The sequence below is a fragment of the Geotrypetes seraphini genome, chromosome 8, assembly GCF_902459505.1.
Source record: "Geotrypetes seraphini chromosome 8, aGeoSer1.1, whole genome shotgun sequence".
Lineage (NCBI taxonomy): Eukaryota > Metazoa > Chordata > Amphibia > Gymnophiona > Dermophiidae > Geotrypetes > Geotrypetes seraphini.
Genome location: NC_047091.1, coordinates 51,614,270 through 51,639,994, shown reverse-complemented (window position 1 = coordinate 51,639,994; position 25,725 = coordinate 51,614,270). Strand labels below are relative to the sequence as shown.

At 45.7% G+C, this 25,725-nt stretch overlaps 1 protein-coding gene across 3 annotated transcripts in view; it reads left to right on the top strand.

Moving 5' to 3' along the window:
• The window catches only part of SPTBN4 (spectrin beta, non-erythrocytic 4), a 420,524-nt gene that overhangs the window by 942 nt on the left and 393,857 nt on the right, over positions 1 to 25,725 (top strand). Inside the window, exons 1-2 of one of the 3 annotated variants that reach the window (XM_033954095.1) lie at positions 66 to 83; positions 7,609 to 7,705. The exons of 1 other annotated variant lie outside the window; for it this stretch is intronic. Coding sequence is in view for 1 of the 2 variants with exons in the window: in XM_033954094.1 (XP_033809985.1) it covers positions 254 to 271 (18 nt within the window). In the remaining variant the exon portion in view is untranslated. Of the gene's footprint in view, positions 1 to 65; positions 84 to 168; positions 272 to 7,608; positions 7,706 to 25,725 lie in introns of those variants that run through there. One more of the 3 variants, XM_033954094.1, reaches the window with a different exon arrangement.

Genomic DNA, 25,725 nt, shown 5'->3' with positions numbered 1-25,725 from the left:
ACCTGGAAGGGGAAGGCCCGACATTTTGAAGAGGCGGGCCTGCCGGCAGGAGGGAGTGAGCATCACTCCTGCCAAACTAAAAGGTACGGGGGTGGGAGAGCGTTGGGCGGGGGGGACAGTCCATTAGACCAGCAGGTGTTTTTTTGGGTGGCGTGGGGATTGTCGGGATCGGCTCGGCCGGCGAGAGGGAAGAGGGGAGGGGGGCCACGGTCATTCCTCAGCTGCTTTCTTTTCTTTATATTTTTATTTTCTAATGGGTGCAGCTGCTGTGGTAAGAAACGCTAATTCACGCTTACCACAACTTAAAATGGCTTATGGTAGGATGCATTCAGGCATCCTGCAGTAAGTTCCAAAGCTGTGCTTGCTAACTGGGGCACTCGTAACATTTTATTCTTTTTGTTGGAGGGAGGCGTGTGCTAATCAGTGCGTCCACATGACTGTGCACTAACTAGTTAGCACAGGATTACTACATGAGCCCTTACTACCTACCAAATGGGTGGTATGTGCTCACGTGATGATTTTTTTTTTTTTTTTTTATAATGGCTGCATGAGCACATAACCAAAGAAGCTCGTTTGTGAGAGTCTCCTTATACGATATAACTTTGAACACTTAAATTCCAAAAGTGTTGCTCATGGTTATTAAAGAGAATTTCAGTAGTGGGAACTTACTGGGAGGTAAAGTATCTTTGCAGGACCACGTATCGGACACCTTGTGGCTAAATTTATATGGGTCCACACACACACACTAGTGTTTAAGCCCGTTACATTAACGGGTGTTAGTATAGATGTCTGCCTTTCTTTTTGTGTCTCTCTCTCTCTTTGGCCTCTGTCTGTCTTTTTTTCTTTCTGTCTTTCCTTGACCACTGTCTGTGTCTCTGTCTTTCTGTCTCTCTCCTTGGCCACCCTCTTTATGTCTCTCTCTCTCTCCTTGGCCACCCTCTTTATGTGTCTCTCTCTCTCTCCTTGGCCACCCTCTTGTCTCTCTCTCTCTCTCCTTTGCCGCTGTCTTTCTTTCTTTCTATCTCTCTCTCCTTGGCTGTTTGTGTGTCTGTCTTTCTGTCTCTTTCTCTTTCTCTCTCTCTCTCTCCTTGGCCGCCCTCTTTCTGTCTCTCTCTCCTTTGCCGCTGTCTTTCTTTCTTTCTTTCTTTCTATCTCTCTCTCCTTGGCTGTTTGTGTGTCTGTCTGTCTTTCTGTCTCTTTCTCTTTCTCTCTCTCTCTCCTTGGTCGCTATCTGTGTATCTTTCTGTCTCTCTCTCTCTCTCTCCTTGGTCGCTGTCTGTGTATCTTTCTGTCTATCTCTCTCTCTCTCTCTCCTTGGCCACTGTCTGTCTCTCTTTCGTTCTCTCCTTGGCCACTGTCTGTGAGTCTGTCTGTCTTTCTGTCTCTTTCTCTCCCTCTTGTTCTCCGCCTGCGCCCCACTCCCCTTCCTTTGCCCTCCCCTCAGCCCAGCCCACCCCCTCTCTGCGGCAGCGCCACTAACCTCCAGCGCCATGGCAGCGAATAAACAGATCCTCGACCTGCCTAATGAATTCAAATCCAGAGGTAAGGCGTGGTAGGTTTGTCGCTGGGCGGGCAGAGAGCGCAGCTCTTGTGAGCTGCAACGGTGCTCTGACCCAGAGGAGAGAGTGAAGACAGAGGAGAAGACCGGATGTGTATGACCAGGGAACGGCAGTGGTTGTGGCCTTCCCTCCTCTGGCTCTGTAGCTTGGTCGTCGCCGCCTCCTTCTCTCCCCGGTGTCAGCTGGCGGTGGTGGGCTTCAGGTCTCCTGGCCTCCGCTACGCCATTTTGAGAGTTCCGTGCCCCTTAGCTGCTGGAGCTGGTTCTCTACTGGTGCTCTGCAGCTGTCCTGTCTGTCTGGCATCAAACCATCATGCGTGCACGCGCCGAGCGTGCAGATACTGAGTGCGCCGAACTTTAACAGTCCTCTGCTGGCCATGGAGTTACGGATCACGGAGGCAGCGATTACGCAGGTAGGAGTGCGCATGCGCGCTTAGGGTTTTATTATTAGTGATATACACACAAAATGAAGAAATTAGGTATCAACTAATAAGTATTAACAATATCCATGGGAGAGTCACTTAGCTGTTTTGTTTCTAGTTTTTAAAAAAAAAATACGGCGTGGCTTGAAACTACCAGATAGAGTTTTCCATTTCGTCTCTTCATCAGAGATAGACGCCTTTTATTCTGTTAAAAGCCACTGACGTATTTCAAAATCAAAAACTCATCTCACCAACACATCTGAAATAGTTGCATGGGGACAGAAATCCCGCCCGTCCCCACCAGGATCCTCTCCATCCCCACCCATCCCCGCAAGGAATTACCTCCATCCCCGCCCATCCCCATAAAAAGCAGCAATTACTTCTGACAGGATCATCAATTCCACAGTTTCTTTTGTGTTTCCGCTGCTGTTTTCCTTGTGGAATCTCTTTGGTGGAACCCTTTTTTTGTTTTCTTTTCAGGTAATTAACTTATAAACCCCCTCTTTTACTAAGGCTGACGTGTCCATTATATTATATGGATGAACCCTGCTTCCAAAGCCTTCCATCCCCGTGGGAGTCCCATTGGCTAGAGGGGGGTCCCCGTGGGAGTCCTGTGGGTTGGGGGGATTCCCGCAATCCCCGTTCCCGTGCAGACCTCTAATCTGAAATTGAGCGATTGAACTGATAACAAAAAATTCTCAGAGAAAATACGATGTAGTGGTAGCCCTGTATAAATTTCACCTCAAGGCATTGGATACTTTACCTCGTGGTAAGTTCCTACTACTGAAATTTTCTTTGATAACCAAGAGGAACTCTTTGGCATTTAAGTGTTTAAAGTTATGTTGTATAAGGAGAGTCTCCCAAATGTTTAAGAGCTTTTGATAATCAACATTAGCACATAGCCATTAATTAAAAAAAAAAAAAAAATGACCTTAGCCAGTGGCTTAGCAAGACGGGGAGGGGGCAGCACCTCTTCTCTCCTCACCCCATCCCACCCACCTCCTCAAATCTTCACCAGCAGCGAACAGGTTTGCCTACCTGTGGCTCACGCTGGTTTCAGCTCTCACTTTATCACTTCCTGTTCACAGGACCAGGGCAGGCTCATCTGGTGCAAACAGCAGGTAGGAGGTTCTGCTCACTGCCAGTGAAGATTTGAAGAGGTAGAGGGTGCAAGGTGCAGTACACAAGGCTGGCTCCACAGGTTATGGCGCCCTGGACTAACTTTTTTTTTTCTCACACTCCCATCTCCCTCTTCTCACATTCTGCCCCACCTCCAACCTTGAGCTGCTCAATTAAACTATATATAAATCAGAAATAAAATGGGAATGTTTCACTAAGTTTGAAAAAAATATATAAAAGGAACCCTTGGCAATCTGGTTTTCTTGATATCCATCACAAAGGCACATGGGAGGTTTGCATATAACAAAGACAGTGCTTAAGCATGCAAACCGCTCATGTTTATTGTGGATATTCAGAAAACTGGATTGTTCAGTGTCCCAAGGAGTAGATGAGGAAACAAATCAAATACAAGAAGCAAATTCAAATGTTTCAAAATAGAAGCCAAGTCAATAAAATAAAATGTTTCAAAACAAAAGCCAAGCTAAATGCAATCCAATAACCATGTGGGAGGTTTGCATATATTGTATAGTAGAATCCCAATTATACAGGACTTAAGCAACAGGCACTCACGTATCCAAAGCATCAGCAGTCCTGACCTGCCAACCCCCCCCCCCCCACCTTACCAGAAGCAGCAATGTTTTCCTGCCAACTCCCCCCCCTCTCCCTCATTTTCCTGAAGGAGCAGTGGCAGCCAGTTAGCAGAGACAGCGCTGTAAATAGGGCAGAATAAAGACCCTACCAGGGCTGGCTGCAAGAAGCCTGTTTACAGTGCTGCTTCAAGTAGATGAAGTTGGAGGAGGGGGGGACGGTGGCGGGTCAGGACTGCAGGTAAATGAGGGGGGTCCAGGAGGCCAGACCCATGTGGAGGGAGGGCAGACCCAAGAGGGCAGGTTCTCCAGAAGTATGTGTGAAGGGAGGATCCAACAGGTTGAAGGGTAGATGGATGGATGTTGGATTCATAAGTAGGGGGGAGTAGAGAAAGTGACCCAGACAAGAAAGGAGGGTAGGACAGGAGGAACAGATGCTAGACCTACAAATGGAGGTGGGGGGATAATAGAGGAAGAGAGTGAGGTGGGAAGGAAGACAAAACTATTTTAGAGTAACCCTCAAGCAACCAGAAATTACAGTTGCCTGGCATCTGCCAATCCCCATAGGTATCGGATAACAAAGTTTACTGTAATAAGGGCAATGCATGCAAGCCAGCCTCTCATACTCACCACAGATATCCAGAAAACTGGAATTAGGTGAGGAAATATCAGAGTGGAATCATTGCTCCCACCACTAGACATAGCAGCATACATTCCTCTGACCTGTAAAAATCTCCCTACGTGATACAGGATCTTCTTCTACTTTAATGCCTGCCTAAAAAAATTCATTCTCTTTTCATAGCAACATTCTTTGTCTTGCCACCTTCCCTCTATTCAGCCCCTGCCCCAGAATATTTTCTTCTTTTTCAAGCTTTCCTTCCCCTTCTTACTCTGAAAAATTCCTCCTCTTAACCAGCTTTCCTTCTCCTCCTGACCCCTGACCCTGAATATTTTCTCCTGTCTGCCAGCTTTCCTCTTCCTCCTGCCCCCGAATATCTTCTCCTCCCTGCTAGCTTTCCTCCTTTTCTTGACCTTGAATATTTTCTCTATCCCCTCCTCCCAAAACATCAGCTTTCACTATCTCCCCCTTCCCCTCAAACAGCAATTTCCATTATCCTTCTCCCCAAACAGCAGTTTCCTCTACCCCCTTCCTGGGGCTTGGACCAAGAGACCAGGTCCGGCCCTCTTACCTAAAATTTGTAGAAGCAGTGGTCCCAGACCCGGGCAGCACGACATGGCAGACTTGAGCACCTTGTGGAGGCAGGGGCAGGAGCACCTCTGAGACCATGGTAGATGCTGAAGCACTTTAGGATTGGATCCGGGTAGAAGGCACGTTAGGATTGGATGTTGAGTGTCCAATTCCAACATGCCTTGCATTGCACCATCTGGCCAATCAGAGGGCTGCTTCAGGAAGGGGACAGGCCTAAGTGCTCTCATAGGCATGCTTCCTTGAAGGGGTAAGGCCTTGAAGACTGGAGGGAGAAGCTGTGAGTCACACCTGTTGGGAGCAGGGGATCACCGCTCTCAACAATAGTGCCGCGATGCCGCTGGGCAGCCAGCATCAGTTGGGTAAGAGGGTGGGTGTTTGGAGAGAGAGAAAGAGAGGGCGGACAGGAGGCAACAGCCACTGCCAGCCTATTGGCCAGGCGATGTTATGGTCCAGGAATCTGGCAAACTTTAGTGTTGCTGCTCTATACCAGAGCCTCACCTGGTCCATAGGTTGAGCTGGCCCCTGGAGGTGTGGTGATGCCGGGGGCATGTGGTGCACGGTGTGGTAATGCAGGGTACCTCCTCGGATGCAAACTTCCCTCACTATGCCACTAGCTTTAGCACATGGGCCAAACCCATATAAGGGCACATTAATGCCACTCTGTACCGCAGTTTAGTAAAAGGACCGCTTATTGCCTAAACGTAAGCGCCATTTGTGTGGTAAAATTATAGAGTACCAGAACTTATGCATGTGAATAAGTGCTATGTGCATGCACAGTGGTATTCTATCATGTGAGTGTACAAGTCGCGAATGGCCTAATTTTATAAATGATGCTAAAAATTGCATGTTGAAATCTGTGTGTGTTCCCAATTTCTGTAATCAACTTAATTGAATAAGCCCATTTGAGCAGATAATTGGCTGCTCTCAATCAATTATTGGTGCTAAAATCAAATGAAATTTATATGTGCATTTTTAGACACCAGGATCTATGTGTAAATTTTACACATGGTTCCAAAAAGGGGGCATTGCCATGGAGTGTCATGGGCAGATCAGGAGTGTTCCTGCAATTTATGCAAGCTGTTGTAGAATAAGGGGGGATTTGTGAACCAGGTACAGATCCTAGTGCTAAGTAGAGAATGACACGGTGGCGGTTTACCCGCGGCCACCGCATTTTAGCCGCGGGTCACCGCCGAAAACGGGGAAGAAAACTAGCAGTTGCTGCGGCGACGGGGACAAGGCCATTCACCGCCCGCGGGGCGGTGAATGGGTCTTGTCCCCGCAGTGAGGCATGAAGGATCGCACGGTCCCCGCAGCTCACACCCGCCTGCCCAATCGATTCTAGTGTTTAGCCAGCTCTCTCCCTTCTCCTCACCTTAGTTTGTAGATTTTCTTTTTCGGCGACCTGCACGCTATCAGAGAGCCGCGCACCCGCTGCTGCTCAGTTTCGATCTTCTGCTCTGACGCAACCGGAAACAGGAAGTTGCAGCAGAGCAGAAGATTGAACACTGAGCAGCCGCGCGTGTGCGGCTCTTTGGGAAAGCGTGCAGGTCGCTGAAAAAGAAAGCCTGCAAATTAAGGTGAGGAGAAGGGAGAGAGCTGGCTAAACACTAGGATCGATTGGGCAGGCGGGTGGGGGCTGCGAGGACCGTGCGATCGCTAGTGTTCCCGGCTCAGACTGTAAGGAGGGAGTGAAAGGGAAAAGGATTCTGGGCCAAGGTGATGAAAACGGAAAGAAAAACCCACAGCAGGAAAGAAAGGGAAGGACAGGCAGGTGAGCCAGATGCTAGAAGCAGGGGGGGGGGGGAAGAAAGAGGGAAAAAAGCTAGATGGGGTTGAAAAGAAGAGACACACTGGTATGGAAGAGGAAGATAGGGGAAATCTGGACACAGGAAGGTAACAGAAAGAGGGGAAATTATGTGCATTGGGGCATAGGGACAGAGACAAAAAGGGGACATGCCATGTGGATGGAATATGGACACAGGGGGGGGCAATGGCAGATACATAGGGGAGATATTAGAAAAGTATATAAAATCGTACCCGTTTGAGGCTTTTATGTATGCAGCAGTGACGGTGACGGGGCGGTGAATGGGATGGCAGTGGCGGTGAAGAGGATGGTGAGACGGGGACGGGGCGGTGACGGGGATGGTGAGACGGGGACGGGGCGGTGACGGGGACCAATTTTTTCACCGTGTCATTCTCTAGTGCTAAGCACTGTTCTATAAACAGTACCTAACTTGAGCACATTTATAGAATAGGGCTTTATTGTGGGGGTTTTTTTGTTGGTGCTAATTTTTTGGTGTCATTTTATAGAATTGAGACCTTGGTGCATAACTGCTAGGGGAGTATACAGGAGGAAGTTTATGAGTGGGGCATGGGTATGCCAAAGAATTACACATTTACTGGTAGGTTATAGAATACTGTCATTTATGTGCTAAAGTCCTGCATTTAGGCCTGCTCAATTACACCTGTCATAGACATGACATGAGTGGGCGTGGCCTAAATGTAGATGACAAATTACACTAGCATTCTGTAATGCCCAGATGCCACCATAGAATTTGCACTCAGTGCATGGGTGGGGATGGAGGTGGCAACCTGCCCAGGTGCGGGAAGTTGGAGGGTGCATGGAGCAGTCTTGGGACTGGTCCACATGTGCATGGCCTTAGCTCTGCTGGCACCTGCCTCCTCTGATGTCAACTTTCTGTTCTGAGGCAGGGAACTGGCAGAGCCGACTGCGGTCCATCGATTCCTCTGTGCACCTCCTCACTGCCTGGAGGAGGGGGCGCTCCATCTCGGGTGGTCACCAAGCCAGGTATGCCACTGGCTCAACATGTTGCATTTTGCCACCTAAGTTTTAGTGCATTTTATAAAATTGCTCTCATGGTCCTGAATTTTTAAAAAAAATATATTTTCACCTTATATTTTAGATATGACATAATATTTCCAAATTTGTGTAATAATGTTTAGATTTTAGTCCACTTTTCTAAAATGATGTTCAAGGAAGCTTATAGCATTGTTAGCATTCAGGGTATATTCATTTATGTTTCAAAATTTAGGGGCAGAGGTTTTGCCATCAGGGGGAGCAGACTTTTGTAAAATAGGGGTCAGTGCAAGGCTGAAGGGCTAGGAAAGCGGGGTGGTTCACAATCCACATAAGTATATGCGGTTAGTGATGCAGCTGTTTGGGGAGGCTAAGATGGGGTGGATTTGGGGCAGGGCTACTTAAAATCCTTAGGGTGGAGGCAACACTCAAGTTAGCAGTAAAGGGATAGTAGGGGCACTTTTGAACACAGCAGTAAAAGACCTCTTTACTGTGACTCTGGTACATATGCACCACTATTTCCCCCTAGTATCTCTATGACTGACAGTATTATGCACTCTAAACACTCCAGGGAATTATGTGCCAAAAACATCCAAGTAATGTACCACAATAATGCAAATTATTAAACTGAATAGTATTTGCAGTATTTGGAAATATATGCAAGTATTTTAACACTTAGCTTCCAATCAGCTCTAGCTCCCCAGTCCAGCATCTTCCTGTTGGCTACATGAACAGAAATGTTCAGCAGCACTGCAACAAAAACCATGTGATTTACCTATCAATTTTTGGGGGTAAGTTTCCAAATGGCTACTAGGCTTTAGATCTGCTGGTCTTTAGTTTACTGTAGAGTTATCAAACATGTTGGAAAAATTACTAGCTGTGTCTGATGATTAGAGAAGTGGGCTGAGAACTAATTAAGCCAGATATCAAATTCCACGACTTCTTGAGAGCTTGGGCGAGTCTTCTCCATTGCCTAAGGTACAGACTTAGACGGAAGCCTCCAGGGACAGGAAACGCAACTCACTTTCAGTTACTACTATGAGAGCTATCCAACATCCAGTACTAGGCATATTGTGGAGTACCCTATATACTCGAATATAAGTCGAGACCCCTATTTTCCCCTCAAAAGGCGGAAAATGGTTGACTGGAATATAAGTCGGGCGGCTTAATATTCAAGTGCCCTGCCCTGTCAGGCTCTGCACCCACCCCAGCTTTCGGCGCTCCTGCCCCGCTGCTAACCCAGTTGGTTGGTGGGTGGCTGCTGCGAATTCTGGTTTTCTTCAGCCGTTGAGTGGCACCGAGAAGAAGCGTGCTCTGGTGCTGTTGCTCGGCGGCGGTGCTGAGCGGCTTTCTGACTGGCTCCTGCAAATTCTTGTAGGTAGCGCAAACTTCTACAAATCGCACAAGAAGAGCCTACCTAGAAAAAGGCAGCACCATAAATATTGTAGTGGGTACTAGATCATCAATATACCTATTGAAAAAACTAAACAAGCCAGATTAGTACAAATTGATTCTACACGGAGTGGAGGAGTTGCCTAGTGGTTAGTGCAGTGGTCTGAGAACCTGGGGAACTGGGTTTGATTCCCACTGCAGCTCTGGCCAAGTCACTTAACCTTCCATTGCCTCAGGTACAAAGTAAGTACCTGTGTATAATATGTAAAACTACTTTGATTGTAGCTATAGAAAGTGATATATCAAATCCTATCACCTTTTCCTTTCAATGCTTAACATAATACCTGGCCTCTTTCACATACTCAGAACACACAGACCCTCATCAAGTACAGAATAAGTAACCGTAACCTAAAAATAGAAATATACAGTATAGACAAAAATTAATCTGAACCCCCAAGAAGCCAGGCTTGCTCAGGATCACAAGGAGCAGCGCTCGGCTTGACCTGCAACCTCGGGATGCTGAGGCTGCAACCTTAACCACTAGGCCACTCTGCTAAATATGTAATATTTATTTTTTGGAAGGAATGTGTCAGGGGTAGAGAATAGGCATGGATACACTATCCAGCATGTTATGTTCTGATTATTTTACGCTAACTGGCTAGCACATCCATTAATGTGTGAGCTGTTAGCACCTCCTAAATAGGATGCGGTAAGTGCTCCCCTGCCAGTTTTTTTTTCAGGTTACATGTGCTTATATGAACATTAGGCACTTATTTTAGTTTGCATTCTTTTAAAGTTAACAAATCATATGTAGATCGTGATGAATTAAACAAAAAATTATGTGAAGATATCTTTTTTGTAAATAAGTCTACAATAGTACATTAACTTTGTTTTGATATATCTTAAGTGTTACATTCCTTGTCATCAACAGCAGATGAATCCAGAGACTAGTGGGATTACGTCCATCAACCAGCAAGTGGAGATAGAGAGCACTGAGTTGTCCTCAAGTATATCTTGAATGCACAGCCTCATGGCCAACCAGTATACTCTTATCTCCAGCAGGTTGGTGGATGTTTCTCACAGCTCCTGGATTCTACAGGTGGATTTTGAGCCAGGAGTGGCTATTTGGAATGGAGGGGTGTTCTGGCACATGGTGCCAGCTTTGGAGATACACCTGGGCACCCCTCCTCAGTGTCCCTACCTCACCCTCTTTAGGGTAACACCTGGGTCCCCCCCAGGTCCCTTATCCGAACCGACATGATGCCTTCTGTAATAGTATCCTTTCCCACGAGGGAAGCAAGAGGAAGATTGAAGGTAAAGGAGTACTGGTTTTCACCAGCCGGTCACTCCATAACAGGCTGGATATTCTTAACTCATGGAGGTATGTTGTCTGGCTCCTTTTGTTGGCCGTCCCTACTCAGCTTGCGGGTGAGAATTTTTTATTTGCCTATTCTTCTTGTCGAGGGTTCCGGGTGAAAAATCATGGAGGGACACTGTAACTGTGAATTCCATAGCGTGGTGCTTTCAGGCGAGGATTGTTCCTGCTCACAAGTGCTATGGGGGTTACCTCTATGATTGTGGGATTCATACTCTCTGGAATTTCACGTTCACTTGTTTATTTCCCTCCCTACATTTGGACTGCTTTGGAACATCCCACTAGTCTCTGGATTCATCTGCTATTGATGACAAGGAAGGTAAAATTATGTCCTTACCTGATAATTTTCTTTCCTTCAGTAACAGCAGATGAATCCAGAGTTCCACACTGTTGCGGGGCATGCTTTTCGGCTGAAATTGCATTCTCGAGTTTTAAGCATCAGTTGTTCCGGTAGCGAGGGAAAGGAGTTGCGTATGTTTTTGGTTTTTTTTTTAATGTCTCATGCCCTTTATGTGCTTTATTTTAACTGCTTTGAGAAGACCTATATTGGTTGGCCAGGAGACTGTGCATCCAAGATATACCTGAGGACAACTCAGTGCTCTCTGTATCCACCTGCTGGTTGATGGTCGTAATCCCACTAGTCTCTGGAGTCATCTGCTGTTACTAAAGGAAAGAAAATTATCAAGTAAGGACATAATTTTACCTTTGTTATATAATTGCTATTTAAAAATATGGGTATGCCTATTTTCCAGATTGAAGATAGATCTCTGTATAGTATCTGGGTTTGTATTCTTAATCTTAAAATAACTTTTTTTTGGTGATTGGCACATTGCTTTTCAATATATTTTTTCACACTTCTTTTAAATTTATTAATTAATTTTCCTTGCGTTCTCATTTGCATAGATAAGATCCCTGATGCAGGCTTCAGTAGCTAAAATCCCATGTCGAGATTTTTTGTGTTTGTTCTATGGAATCTTCACTAAAACGATTTGAGATTTCACTTGTGGCTTTATTCTGGACATGAATACGAGTTCATCACCTTACTCCACTTGCTTGCTGGTCTGCTTGTTTCTTTAGTGGTTCCCAACCAGTTCTTTGGTTCATCAACAATAGTGTACAACCTGAAGGAGAAATTCTGGAAATTGCCCTATTTCTTGGGTGCACTAGAAATGGGCTTAGTGTGTGCTAATGCAGGACCTTCCCATGCACTAAGCCTATATTCTAATGCACTTTAGTAGACATATCTCTTAGTTAAATACTTTATTCAACGTGCCAGGTAACAAATATTTTTTTAGGGCCAGAGAACTTTGTACAGTATGAGGTTCATAATTGAAACGGAAATACGTCTAAAAACCCACCTAAATTGGTACTTGGATAGCCTAAAAGAAAGGTCGTCCAAGTGCCAATAATCAAAATGGGTTTTAGACATATCTAAAAGCAGCTTAGGCCTTTTGACTGCTGCTGTGCGCTCAGAGTGAAAAGGGGTGTTTTTCGAAGAGTGGTTAGGGCAGGAGGTAGGTGGGATGTGGGATGACCTAGACCAGGGGTAGGCAATTCCGGTCCTCGAGAGCCAGAGCCAGGTCAGGTTTTCAGGATATCCACAATGAATATGTACGAGATGGATTTGCATGCACTACCTCCTTGAGATGCAGATCTATCTCATGCATATTTATTGTGGATATCCTGAAAACTGACCTGGCTCCAGCTCTCGAGGACCAGAATTGCCTACCCCTGACCTAGACTTAGTCGTCTTGCAGCAATAATCTAAAGTTTAATGAGATTACCTAGACAGAACTTATACATTGTGACTTAGGTGATCTAAAAACAGGTCTAAGTGCCCAGAAGGTATGCAAAGTGACCAGATAACAACTGCAGGGACAAAGTACAGACCCCCACACACTCCCCCAGTGATCATTGACCCCCCCCATAAAAATTGGAATAAAAATGTGCATACCTGCCTCCAGAACATCAGCACCTAGCATTGGAAAGCTTAGTAGAGCTGCACAGAGGTGGCTTACGTAGTCTGGGGGGTGGGCTAGTAAATCATAGGGAGGAGGACCCAGGCTCATAAGCCACTCTTAACCATTGCATTTATGGTGAAAAATGTGAGGCCACCAAAACCTCCCCAAACCCAATTGTACTGCCATATAGATGCCACCTGCAGCCATAAGGGGTAATGGGGTAGTAAACAGGTGAGTATAGTAGGTTGTTTTTTTTTTTTGGGGGGGGGGGCTCACCATGACCTATAAGGGAGTTGTGGTGAGATGTTTGAAGTGGCACCCTTTTTGTGGAGTTCACAGCAGTGCCCTGTAAGGTGCCCCACTACTCCTGTTGCCATTTCTGGGTGGCCAGTCCATCACTTTGCTGGCCCCTCCTACATCCAAAAGGTCTTTTTCTAGGTGTTTGGGATGATTTTTTTGGACGAGAATGCGGTATAAAGATAGACAACTTAGACTTGGACAATCAAATGGCTGGATATAGGACATTTTTTCGAGAATGGGTTTTAGACGCTGCCAACTTTGGACGACTAGCACCCTAGGCCCAAAAAGGGCTTAAATGTTTTTGGGTTTTTTTATTATGCCGCTTCACGTTTTCTTTGCATATTTTGAATTTCTGAAGTTTACTGGAGAGCTGCTGCAATTTTTTTTCAGACTCATTAATACTAGATGAATTCTGCGGTGCTGAAAAAGCAGAATACGCTGGCTACAGTGCTGAAGACTTGGAGACTATTGATCATATCATTTTACATATTCCAGTACAATTTGTCTGATGTAATTCTGAATCAAGGGAGTCTCTTTTAATGATGCACACGCCTCTCTTCTGTAAAAGTCCTGGGTCATGCATTTGGGCAGCTGCCTGGAGATAATAAACCCAGTGTTTGTCCTTGTGCTACGGAAACGGAGACACTTGTCCAGAAGATTCACTCCAAGATGGGCAACAAAACAGCAGATTCATAAGAAAAGTCCAAAATAAAAATTTATTGATCATAGCAAAGCATAATACTAATAAATAACTGAAAGCCCAACACAATCATGTTTCACCCTTTCAAGGACTGTGTCAGAGGCTATTAAGAATTGTTAATAAATACATAAAAATATTAGTATTAAACAAAAATAATTTAAAACAAATAAACCACAGACTGAAAAATTATAAGCTTAGAGTGAGCATCAAAGAGACATTGGTGCATGCATAAAATCTTAATTTCTAGTGCAATAGGTATGTCATTCTGGATAATAGGGTATTCTCTCTATGCCTGCGGGCTGTGCAAAAGGAATCTACTACAGATTTTCAATTCCTCCTCCACCATAGGTCTCTGTTGCCTCCTTCAGTTTTTCCTTTTGCACACGAGTCAGAAGAAGTCTTTCTGACCTGCTCTGTATACTTTTTTAAAAATTATTTTCAGTGTTATTTTTGGTGCTCCAGAGCTCCCCAGGTTGAAGAGAAAGCTCTGCCTGTGTGGAGAAGAAGCAGATTGGAGATCTGCAACTGAAAGGTCAGTACCTGTTGGCCAGCCTGCAGACACTGTTGTGGAGGTCCAGATCCCTAGAAACTTTGCTCGTCTACTGGGTCACAGGGGCTTGAGTGCATGCTGTTAGGCACTCAAAGGGGGCTCTCAGGGCTCTTCAGGAATGATCTAATCTAATCTAAACCTTAAGTTTATATACCGCATCATCTCCATGAGAATGGAGCTCGACACGGTTTATAAGAACTTAAAATGATGCCAGCTGCATTTAATTTAATTTTTTTATTTCTTATATACCGCTATACCGTGAGGTTCAAAGCGGTTTACAATAAAGATGCATTAAAGATACAATAAAATGAAAATAAATAAAGATAGGTACTTGGAAGTTCTCTAACTGTCCCGAAGGCTCACAATCTAACTAAAGTACCCGAGAAAACAATTATTAAAAAAAATAAAATAAAATGGTAAAGATAGAAAAGATAAAAAGCAGAGATAGAGACAAGATATGAACATCCCAACAAGTATTCAGTGAATAAATTAAATTAGGATTAAAAAAAACAAAAAAAACAACAACAAATAAAATGTATAAAATTAAAGTAAATTCCAGTCAGACAATAGGATCTGATATTAGCCCTTCAGAAGCAGCTGCCCTAAGTGACTTCCTTTGTTTGCCTAATGGTTGGGCTAGCCTTGGATAGACAGATTTTTGCATTTCATCTCCCCCTTTTGCATGCTCGGGTTTGCAGGGGTCGAGGATCAGTCACACTTCGGACTGACTGGCAACCTAAAGATTTCAGCATTGGAGGACAGTTCCAGCGAGGCAGTGAATTTTTTCTCCAGGTCCAACTACTTTTAAAGAGAGCTGAGGCAAGCTGCAGTACATCCACAGCACAGGTCACAGCCTATGGGCAAAATGGGGGAGGGTGGGTCTGCAAATCCCGTTTTTGCAGGTTTCTGCCATTTCCTATAAAATCCTGTTGTGTTTTTATTTTCTGCTTTGCCGTTTTAGGACCATTTTATGGTGCTAAAACGCTGCTGCAGCAACTAGCTTGGATTTCCCAATATTTTTTCTCCCAAAGTTCTCCAGAACCTTCAAATCACCTTGTTTTGCCTCAAAAGCTCGTAGCGAAGGAGTACCTAGGCTCTTTTACCCCTAATTCATACCAAATTTGCACTGGATGTACACTGAAGGAGTGTTCTTGCACCACATGCTGCGTGGCATGTGAAGGGGGGGGGCAAAAGCTTCAGGCATAGACTCCCCTCAGTCTCTAGGGCTGAGGAAATATTGGAGGGCCTGTCTACCGGGAGAACATAAGAACATAAGAAATGCCTTCACCAGATCAGACCGAGGTCCATCAAGTCCGGCGATCCGCTCACGCGGTGGCCCAACTAGGTTCTCCATTGTGGAGACCTGAAATTACCGTATCCCCCAATATGATTTGCAAGAAGGTGTATATCCAACTTGCGCTTGAAACCCAGAAGAGTAGTCTCCGCCACAACATCTTCCGGAAGTGAATTCCAAGCGTCCACTACGCGTTGTGTGAAACAAAACTTCCTGACATTTATCCTGAACCTGCTGCCACACAGTTTCAGGCTGTGACCTCTTGTCCATGTCACACCAGAAAATGTTAGTAGTGCTGCTTCGTGGTCTATCTTATCAAATCCTTTTAATATTCTAAAAGTTTCTATCAAATCAGAGCCCCGGAACACTGGCTTACCTAAATGTAGGCGCGTGGAAGCCAAGGAGCCCAAGAGATACAAGATGGAGTCACCTAGAGAGTACTCAGCCCTGTCTAGTACAGCATTCTCTCCTGAATTTGTCAATATGATATGGAGGAGAGCTTATTTGGATGGCTGGGATTCCCATGAGAGTCTGGCAGTAAACCAGGTGGCACGCGAGGGGACTTGGGCTACCATGATGCACCTGTCTCTGTATCAGTGGCTGTCCAGGATCAAGTTGGACCTCTTGGACAGAGACTTGGAGGACAAAGGGTCTATCTCTATGCCTTTGCTGTCACAATGCGAGCCCTCCATGCAGGCGGAAACGGGGTTACAAGAAAGAGCGCAAGATATGGTGGTTGCTTTCGACCAAGGGGTTGACCCCCCACTGTACACCGGCTGTTCAAGCCCGCAGCTCTTGTGAAGCTTATTACTGACTCCCTGCGGGAGTTACAACTGGACTCCCAATAGTGAAGGCATATGCCAAGTAAGATGTGCGTGCTCATTGCTGGTAAAAGTACACAGTGATAGTTCTTTGAGTTCCTGTGGCTCTTAGGATCTATTGTTTTGCTGTGACTGCTGCTGTTCTTTGCCGCCCTTCAGAAGCAGCTGCCCTAAGTGACTTCCTTTGTTTGCCTAATGGTTGCGCCAGCCTTGGATAGACAGATTTTTGCAGATGGTAGTGGCTTTGACCTGCTAACATTCTTCTATTCTTACCAGGCAAAAATCTGCCAGCATGCCTGTTGGAAACTGCTGAATAAATCATTCAATACATGGTAAATAAATTATCGCAGTCTCTGAGTATTGGGAAACTGCTGAAAAAGCACATTTGACAGGCCTCCCCCTAAACATTTGGGGTTAATTCTATAAAGTGTTGCCTAGAGGCAGGCACCATAGGTGCATCAAGTACAACTGAACTGTTTCATGTAGTTAATATTTGTACATTTTGTTTATTTTGTAAAACTGTATTTTGAGATAATTCTAGTAGAATAATGGGGACTGTGTAAACAAGTCTGGTTTTATTATTATTTTGAAATGGGCTGTCTACAATTTTTCTTTTCATTTTCTTCTCCATTAAAACCTTGCAAAATGTTCCCCCAGTGTTCCCTTTGCACTGAAGGAAATGGTGAAAATGCTGAGAGGTATCCTAAGAGAGCATAAGCTGGCATCAGCTGCAGGCAGAGATGGGACACAAAACCATTTTTAAGTGGCCCCATCTCCCTAACACAATTAAGTTTTTGTTTACTTAGGAATTTACTACTCCTCATTTGTACACAGACATCAAGGTGGTTTACAGATTAATTATAATAGGTAGACAAAAACCAAGATAAGATAACTTTAACCAAACATATTATGGAGATGGCCAACTGCAAATACCCCCCTTAGGCAAGTGTGTGTACTATCAGTTCAGGTGTTTTATAGGCAAAAGGAGCTTTTGCCTCATTCAGTAGGGCAGTGGTTCCCAACCCTGTCCTGGAGGAACACCAGGCCAATTGGGTTTTCAGGCTAGCCCTAATGAATATGCATGAGAGAGATTTGCATATGATGGAAGTGATAGGCATGCAAATTTGCTTCATGCATATTCATTAGGGCTAGCCTGAAAACCTGATTGGCCTGGTGTTCCTCCAGGACAGGGTTGGGAATCACTGCAGTAGGGGTATGGCAGAGATCCGTACGATGTCTCCTTAAATCGTTTCCCTGCCTGTCCACCCACCTCCTTTTTCCAAGCCCTGCAAGACCTTGTTCCAGCTGCAGCTGGGGCAGCCAGCCAAGAGATTTATGCTGGATCTCTCATTGCACCCTGGGAAAGTATCCTTTGTAGGCATCATTCCTGAATTTCCTGCTGAGGATTTCCTGTGTCTTGGCTCTACCTGGGCAAATATAATTCAGCCCACCATCCCCTGGTTGGCCATTTCATCTCCTTGTCCTATAAGGTACTTTTCTCTTGTGAGACTGGCTCATTGTCCGGAATGCTCTCTGTATGCTAAGTCCAGAGGGGATTATTCAGGCTCTGATCAGTGTGTATTATTTAGTGTGTAATTGCTGTGTAAAAGGAGAGCCGTCTGTTCATAAGGTTGTGATCAATATGCAGCGTTAAAGGAGACCTGCCTGTTCTTTAGACTCTGATCAGTGCGTATTGTTTAGTGTGTAATTGCTGTATTAAAGGAGACACACCAGTTCTTCAGGCTTTGATCAATGTGTAGTTTAAAGGAGATCTGCCTTTTGTATATAATGTAGAGAAAACTCACCATTTGTTTAGTGTGTAGCTGTAGCATTAAAGGAGACCTGCCTATTCTTTAGACTCTAATGAGTGTGTATTGTTTAGTGTGTTGTTACCATGCTAAAGGAGACCTGCTATTTATATACAATGTAGACCCACCTTTTATGAAGTGTGTAGTTGCATATTAAAGGAGACCTGCCCATTCTTCATGCTTTGAGTGTGTAGTGTTGAAACGTCACTTGGGCAGCCACAAAAACCAGAGACGTGAAGAAAGTACAAAAGTACAGTGGAACCTTGGTTTACGAGCATAATTCGTTCCAGAAGCATGCTTGTAAACCAAATTACTTGTATATCAAAGCGAGTTTCCCCATAGGAAGTAAGGGAAACTCGCTTGATTCGTTCCACCTCCCTTCCCCCCAGTGACTGATGCTGCTCCACGCTGCCCCCCCCTCCCCAGAGAACCGGCATCACCCCCCCTCACGAACCAGCATCCCTTGCCTGCCCAAACTGAAGGCTCACCATCAACCCACAGGAGGTGCCAGTGCCCAAAGATCCTGCCTTTTCCCGGACTGGGCCTTGAGCATCTGCGCATGCTCAACGCCTTCTGGCTCCCATCTCTCTCCAAGATTCTCATAGAGAACAAGAGCCAGAAGGCCTTGAGCATGCGCAGATACTCAAGGCCCAGTCTGGGAAGAGGCAATATCTTCGGGCACCGGCACCTCCTGTGGGTTGGTGTTGTGTGCTGGTGCCACATTGGAGATAAGCCTTCATTTTGGGCGGGCGGGGGATGCCGGCGTTCGCGAGAGGGAGGTGATAACCGGTTCATGGGAGGGGGGACTTGCAAATCGAGTTATTGCTCATTTTGCGAGTCACGATTTGCAAAAATGTTTTGCTCATCTTGCAAAACACTTGCAAACCGCGTTACTCCCAAACTGAGGTTTGACTGTATCTTTATTCAGCATATGCGGGACTCCTGTGCAGTAAAGGTTTTGCCTCAGAAGTGTCCAAATGAAGAAAAGCAAGTTCTTTTATACCATTCTCATATACATGTCAGGATACTACAGGGGGCTTTCTATAGGTTAGTTACAGACAGTTTTACAACTCATGATTGGTCCTAATACAAAGCATACTATTGGTCATCTGGGTGTCCTTATGAGCCTATAGTAAATACACAACTTATCTAAGCATTGCAGTTTTGATACATGTCCAGAAGGGCGAAGTACATTATCACTTTCTTACAGCAGAAACAGAAATGTAACACGTGATTTTCCAGAAAAGGCACCAAACTAAGGAAATGAAACTTATCCTAAAATAATGAGCAAGGCCCACATTCCTTCAGACAAAATAATAATAGAGGTTGCTGACCCCTTCAGTGTTAAAGGAAACCTACTGTTTGTATATAGAGTAGAAGAGATCTACCTTTAGTGCGTAGTTAAGTTAAAGGAGACCTGCCTATTCTTCATGTTCTGAGTGTTAATAGAAGAGACCCACCTTTTGCTTAGTTTGTAATTACAGCACTGAAGGAGACCTGCTTTTTCCTCAGGCTGGAACTTTTCTATATAATGTGCAGGAGACCTGTCTGTTTAGTGTGTAGTGAGTGTAAACATAGAAATACAGAAAATAATGACCAATAAAGACAATATGGCCAACAAGTCTGCCTGTCTCTACAATCCCATAAAGGTTCTCTGTGCTTGTCCTATGCTTTCTTAAATTCAGATATAGTGCAGACCTGCCTTTTGCTCTTATGTTGTGACTGATCTTCTCCCCACATGAGTAACATTTTCTGCCTGTAGCTCTGAGACTCCCTCTGTCCTTTCAAGGGACTCACAGGCTGATGCCTAAAACACTGGCGCTGTATGAAACAGCATGGAAAAAAAAACTCCTCCCAAATCGCAACGTTAATAGTATGCAAAGCATATGTAAGCTATTAGCATTGAGAATTGGGACATTAAGGGGGAGGAACGTACATAGTGCATGCACATGAGATTTTTGCACTAAGTGTAGCACTTGTGCGCATGCTTAGGGGAAGAAATAATGTAGTTGACCTCCACCTGCTGCTGCCTCTTCGCTCTCTACCATAGTCATGCCGCTGTGTGCAAATTGAATTTTTCCAAGCAGAGGGGGTATTCTGTATTCTAGTGCAATAGTGTGTTATTCTGAACAGTAATGTATTCTCCCCATGCTCATGAGCTGTGCAGAAAGAATCCACTCCAGGTTTTCAACTCCTACTGAGGGCTCTGCTTCTCCCTTCATTTTTCCTTCTGCACACAAGCTAGAAGGTATCTTTCTGATCTGCTCTGCATATTTCTTTATTATTTCCAGTATTTTCACAGTTTTTGTGGCTTTAGGCGTACCAAAGTTTCCCAGTTTGGGGGAGAACTCTGCCTGCGTGAAGAAGAATCAGACTTGGGTCTGCAGCTGACAGGTTAATTCCTTTGGGGCCTGTTTGACCAGTCTGCAGAGCTCAGGGTCTTTACCCCAAGTACCTTAGCTCGCCCACTGAATCACAGGGGCTTGAGTGCAGGCTGTTAGGCATCCGCAGGGGGTTCAGTGGGGTTCTTCAGGGTGCTGGCTGTGATTTCACCTCTCCCCTTCACGTGCATGGTTCTGCGGGAGTTGAGGATCAGTCCAACCTTAGTCCGACTGGCAGCCCAATGATTTCAGCATTGGAGGAATGGCTTGAATGAGGCAGAGTTTCATCTCCCATATCCAGCTACTTCTTAGAGCTGAAGCAGGCTGCATGTGAGTAATGCAATTACAGCCTATAGGAAAATTGGGGAGGGGGGTGCTGAAAATCCTGTTTTTAAGGATTTCTGCCACTTTCTATAGTGTCCCCCACCTTTAAAATCCTGTTTTCTGGGAGAGGAAGTGGCATCATCTGGAAGAATGGCAGCTTAGTTTTTGAGCTCTGTTGGGGCACGCGCTTTGTAATAATAAAAATTCCTTCAGTAGCAGTTGGAACAGCTTACAAGGGGCTGTACAGTAGCAGAGTGCATGACGAGTAAGAAGAAACTGGAAAAGTTCCAGTTTCCAGGCACTGCGAGTGTTAAGACCCAATTGCAAGTGAGCAGTTCTCCGGTGGGCCCTCCTAAAATGGCGCAGCAGCCCTCGACAGTGTGGGCTGGAACTTCTTCACCTCCTCCATCCGAAGATGCGTTGCTGGCAGCGGGGAACGTGGAGCAATGGTTTCACGATTTAAAAGCTGAAATAGTAGGAGTGCGAGCGGATCTAAAGGTGGTTCTCGCTGAGATTGGAGCGGAGGTGGGCAAGTTAGGGGGGTCGAGTGGCGGCCTCTGAAGATCACATCAAGCACGTGGCGACGGCAATGCAGGAGACTAAGACGATGGTTGACTTGGCAGTGACGCAACCTGAGGACTTGCAGCGTCAAGTGGAGGACTTAGAGAACAGATCCAGACGCAATAACTTACGTTTCAAGGGTATTCCTGAAATTGACCGATATAAAGATGCCAGACAAGTAGTGCAAGAGAGGAGAGGAGGAACGGGTGGAGAGTTCCCACATACTACTACATCGGGCGCATAGAAGCTTGGGACCAGCTTGAGGAGCCGGTCATCGAGATATCATAGCCTGCTTTGGAGACTTTTTGTTGAAAGAAATGATTTTACAGGTGGCGAGACGCAACACATCATTCGTTTGGCAGGGGATTTCGGTTGGAGTTTACCAGAACTTGGCTTCTGTTACACTCCAAAAACGGAGAGCGTTCAGAGAAGGTACCCAAGTGCTTCGTTCTGAAGGTCACAGATACCGGTGGCTTTTCCCTTTCGGGCTTCTATTTACTCTTAATGGGAAACATCGTAAGGTGGAATCGGTGGCAGATGCATGGATGGCGCTGAAGGACATTGGATTGTCACCTTCCACCGGAACAAAATGTGTGACATTCGCCCAGCAAGAGTGCGGCGGTCGGAGGACAGTGGCAGTGAGTTCCTGGAAGGCCACCTCGCAACCGGCACCGGCTATCTAAACTGTTTTGCTTTCTTCATCTACTCTGTTGACTATATTGCTGTTTAGTTGTACTGGCGCTTTGGTGGAACGGGAGGGGGGGGCATGTGTGCTCTTCTTGTTTTTTCTATTTTCCGAGAGAGAGGGGTTGAGGGATGTGTGTGTTGCCTGATTATGAGAGTGGGGAGTTGGTGGGGGAATGGCTGGAGGAAGGCTTTGCTTAATGGGAACTGGCTTGTTCAGTATTGTGGAGTTCGTATTATGTTTCTGCATTTTACACTTTCTGTTTTCTCATTTCTTGGGTTTGATACGGTTTGGTCAGCAGGGCTGTTATGGGTGGGAGTAACAGTGCTGAATGTTGTGTGAGTGTGGGGCATGGTGAGTGTATGGAAACCCCTAAGTTAGGGGGTATAGGGTTGATAAATGACTGTGAAGAAGGAGACTATGGGGTTTGAGTCTCTTCGATTTGACATCATTTTCTTGACCTGGCTGATCCGAGCACGTCTGGATCAGCTTCTTGGAGGGGGGGGGGGGGGGAGGGGAAGACAGAGTTCTAGGAGACAGCAGAGGAGGGGGTTGGGGGGAACCAGAGGTAATCATTGGATCTTGGAATGTTAATGTGTTAAATAGTCCGGGCAAGCGGAGTATGGTTTTTCGAGATTTACAGTGTATGAAATGGGACATTTGTCTACTACAAGAGACACATTTGAGACTGTGGGATGTGGCTTTGCTACAAAAGCTGTAATTTGATCTGATTTGGACACATCAGGAGGAGGGGGCCACTAGAAGAGCCGGGGGGGTTGGCTATTCTGTTTTGTAAGGGATTGGGCTTACAGGTTGATCAGATCGGGATAAATTGGGAAGATGTTTAGCGCTAAGGGGTACCTTGCAGGGTCTCTCCCTTACTAGTGTAAAATGGCACAAGCAGCTTTTTTTCGGGGCCTCCAGGAGGAATTGGGAACCTTCGTGCAGGGTGCAGTATATTTGGGTTGGGATTTTAATGTTTCACCTGATCCCTCTTTGGATCATTCTGGGGGAGGGAGGAGTGCACACAAGAGCCATAGTAAGACTTTTAGGGCCCTGATGCTTTCATTGGGCTTGATTGATAGTTGGAGGTTGTTACATGGCTCCCAGTGGAATTACACCTTCTACTCTCATGCTCAGCAAATGTATACTCGATTGGATGGAATATGGATCCACAGGAACCAGGTGGGAGGGTTGAAAAGAGCAGAAATCGAGCCAATGCAAATATCCCAGTGTGGGTGGCGTGTCAGGGTTTGCTTGAGCAGGGAGTAGACGGTATTGGAGACTCAATGGGTTTTGAGTGCTCCGCCAATGGTTGAAGCTGTAGGAAAAGCTAAACAGGACTATTTAGACTTGAATGATAATGGGGAAGTTTCTGATGCTGTCTTGTAGGATGCTTTGAAAGTGGTCGTTCGGGGGGAACTTATTAAGTGGAGGGCTAGATTTAAGCGACAGAGAGTCAAAGCTTTCTTCAGTTATGTGAACGCTTGGTTCAATTGGAAACTGCCCACAAATCTTGGGTTCTGGTTCAATTGCAAAGAGTGCGGGATGAGTTGTACCAGCTTCAGGTGGAGAAGCAGACCGTATTAGGGACCGGTTTAAGTTGCATGTTGAGCACAGTAATAAAGCTAGTGCTTTTTTGGATAGATATATACGGATCAAACAATCCTGGGCCACTATTGCTCGGGTCTGAGATGATAGCGGTGGGGGGGAGGGGGAGGGGAGGGGTTGCAGGTTACAGACTTGGCTATTCAACAGGTTTTCCGAGTTTCTATACACGGTTAAATGGAGCATTGGATCCAGTAGATCCAGTGCTACAAACTAGGTTTTTAGATGTACTCCCTATTCCAGTCTTGTCAGACCAAGATAGAGAGTATTTACAGGAACCTTACCGGCAGTCTTAGGAGTGATTAAGTTGTTAAAGAACGGAAAATCCCCGGGTTTGGATGGTTATACCAGTCACTATTATAAACAATTTTCCAACAAATTGGGGCCCTTATTGGTAAGGGTAGCTAATGGAGAGGCTCAGGTTAGGTTCTTTGCCAAGCACCATGGGAGAAGCTGGGGTAGCGATTCTTTTGAAACCAGGGAGAGATCCCCTGCGATGTGGCTCCTATCGCCCCCATCTTGTTGTTGAACTTAGATGCTAAGATCCTGGCTAATGTTTTAGCCCTCGGTTGGGGAAGGTGCTCCCCACTTTGATCCACTTAGATTAGTGAGGGTTTATCCAGCGCAGGCAAGTGAGCGATAATATCAAGCGTACGTTACACCTATTATGGACTGCTCAGTCTCGCTCTGATAAGGCAGTCCTGATGGCTATTGACACAGAGAAAGCCTTCAACCAAGTCTTGTGGGGTTTTGGGGGGATATTATGGGGCATATGGGACTGGGGGGTACATTTAGTGGGTGGGTGCAAGCTCTGTATGAAAGGCCACGGGCCTGTCTTCGGGTGAATCAGCCCTATACAGACTTTTTTTCCATCTATTGGGAGATGCGTCAGGGGTGCCCGCTCTCCCCACTTTTGTTTGCTCTATCAGTTGAGCCGCTAGCTTTGTGTATACGTAAGTGGAGGGCTAGATTTAAGCAACAGAGAATCCAAAGCTTTTTTCAGTTACGTGAACGCTTGCTTCAATTGGAAACCGCCCACAAATCTAGACCGGACTCTTGGGTTGAATCCCTGAACTGGTTGGGATTTCGCAGCAAGGGGTAGACCATTGCATTATGCTATTTGCGGATGACATCTTATATGTGGGAGAGCTGGAGGTTTCCATTCCGCGGCTGTTACAGCTTTTCGAGGACTATGGGAGGGTGTCGGGGTTTAAAATAAATTAGGATAAGATGGAAATTATGAACCTGCAATTGAATGACTTGGAGGTTGCTGGGCTTCAGGGGCACTTTCCTTTTCGATGGTCCTCGCAGAGGATTAAATATTTGGCCATTCATATTCCTAAAGATCTTTTCAGCTATATACGGTGAATTACCCCCCCCCCCCTCCAATATATTAACGTATTCACGGGGACTTACAGCGGTGGCTTTCCTGGTGGGGGCAGATAGCTATAGTTAAGATAAACATGCTTCCCAGATTGCTATTTCTTTTCCAAACGCTGCTGGTACCAGTGCCTCCCGCAGACTTGGCTGGTTTGGGCGCGGAGTTGAGGAGATTTATTTGCTAGCGGAAGCCTCCCAGATTACCTCAAAAACTGATGTGGGCAGCTAGAGAGGTGGGAGGTAGAGGGATGCCTAATTTGTGGTGGCATTTCCAGTCTGCACAGCTTAGAATGCTCTTGGAATTGGGAGATAGGGGATTTAAAAAGTGGGGTGCAGTTGGAGCAAATGAGTGGAGGCCCCTCCTGGGTTGCTGAAAGATAAGCTTTGGGTCTCTGGTACGCTGTGCCCCTGGCTCCAGCGCATTGATAATAAGAACATAAGAATTGCCATCTCTGGATCAGACCCTGGGTCCATCAAGTCCAGTGATGCGCACACGTGGAGGCCCCGCCAGGTGTACCCTGGCATAGTTTTAGTCCTCATATCACTGTATGCTTCTCAAGGGAGATATGCATCTAATTTACCCTTACCCATATCACTTTATGCCACTGTTAAGGAGATGTACATCTAGTTTACCCTTAAATCCTAGAACAGTGGATTCTGCAATTACTTCCTCTGGGAGAGCATTCCAGGTGTCCACCACTTGCTGCGTGAAACAGAACTTCTTGATATTTGTCCTGGACCTGTCCCCCCTCAGCTTCAGTCTATGTCCTCTTGTCCGTGTCACATTGGACATTGTAAATAACTGCTTTCCCTGCTCCATTTTGTCGAATCCTTTCAGTATTTTGAAAGTCTCGATCAGATCCCCTTGCAG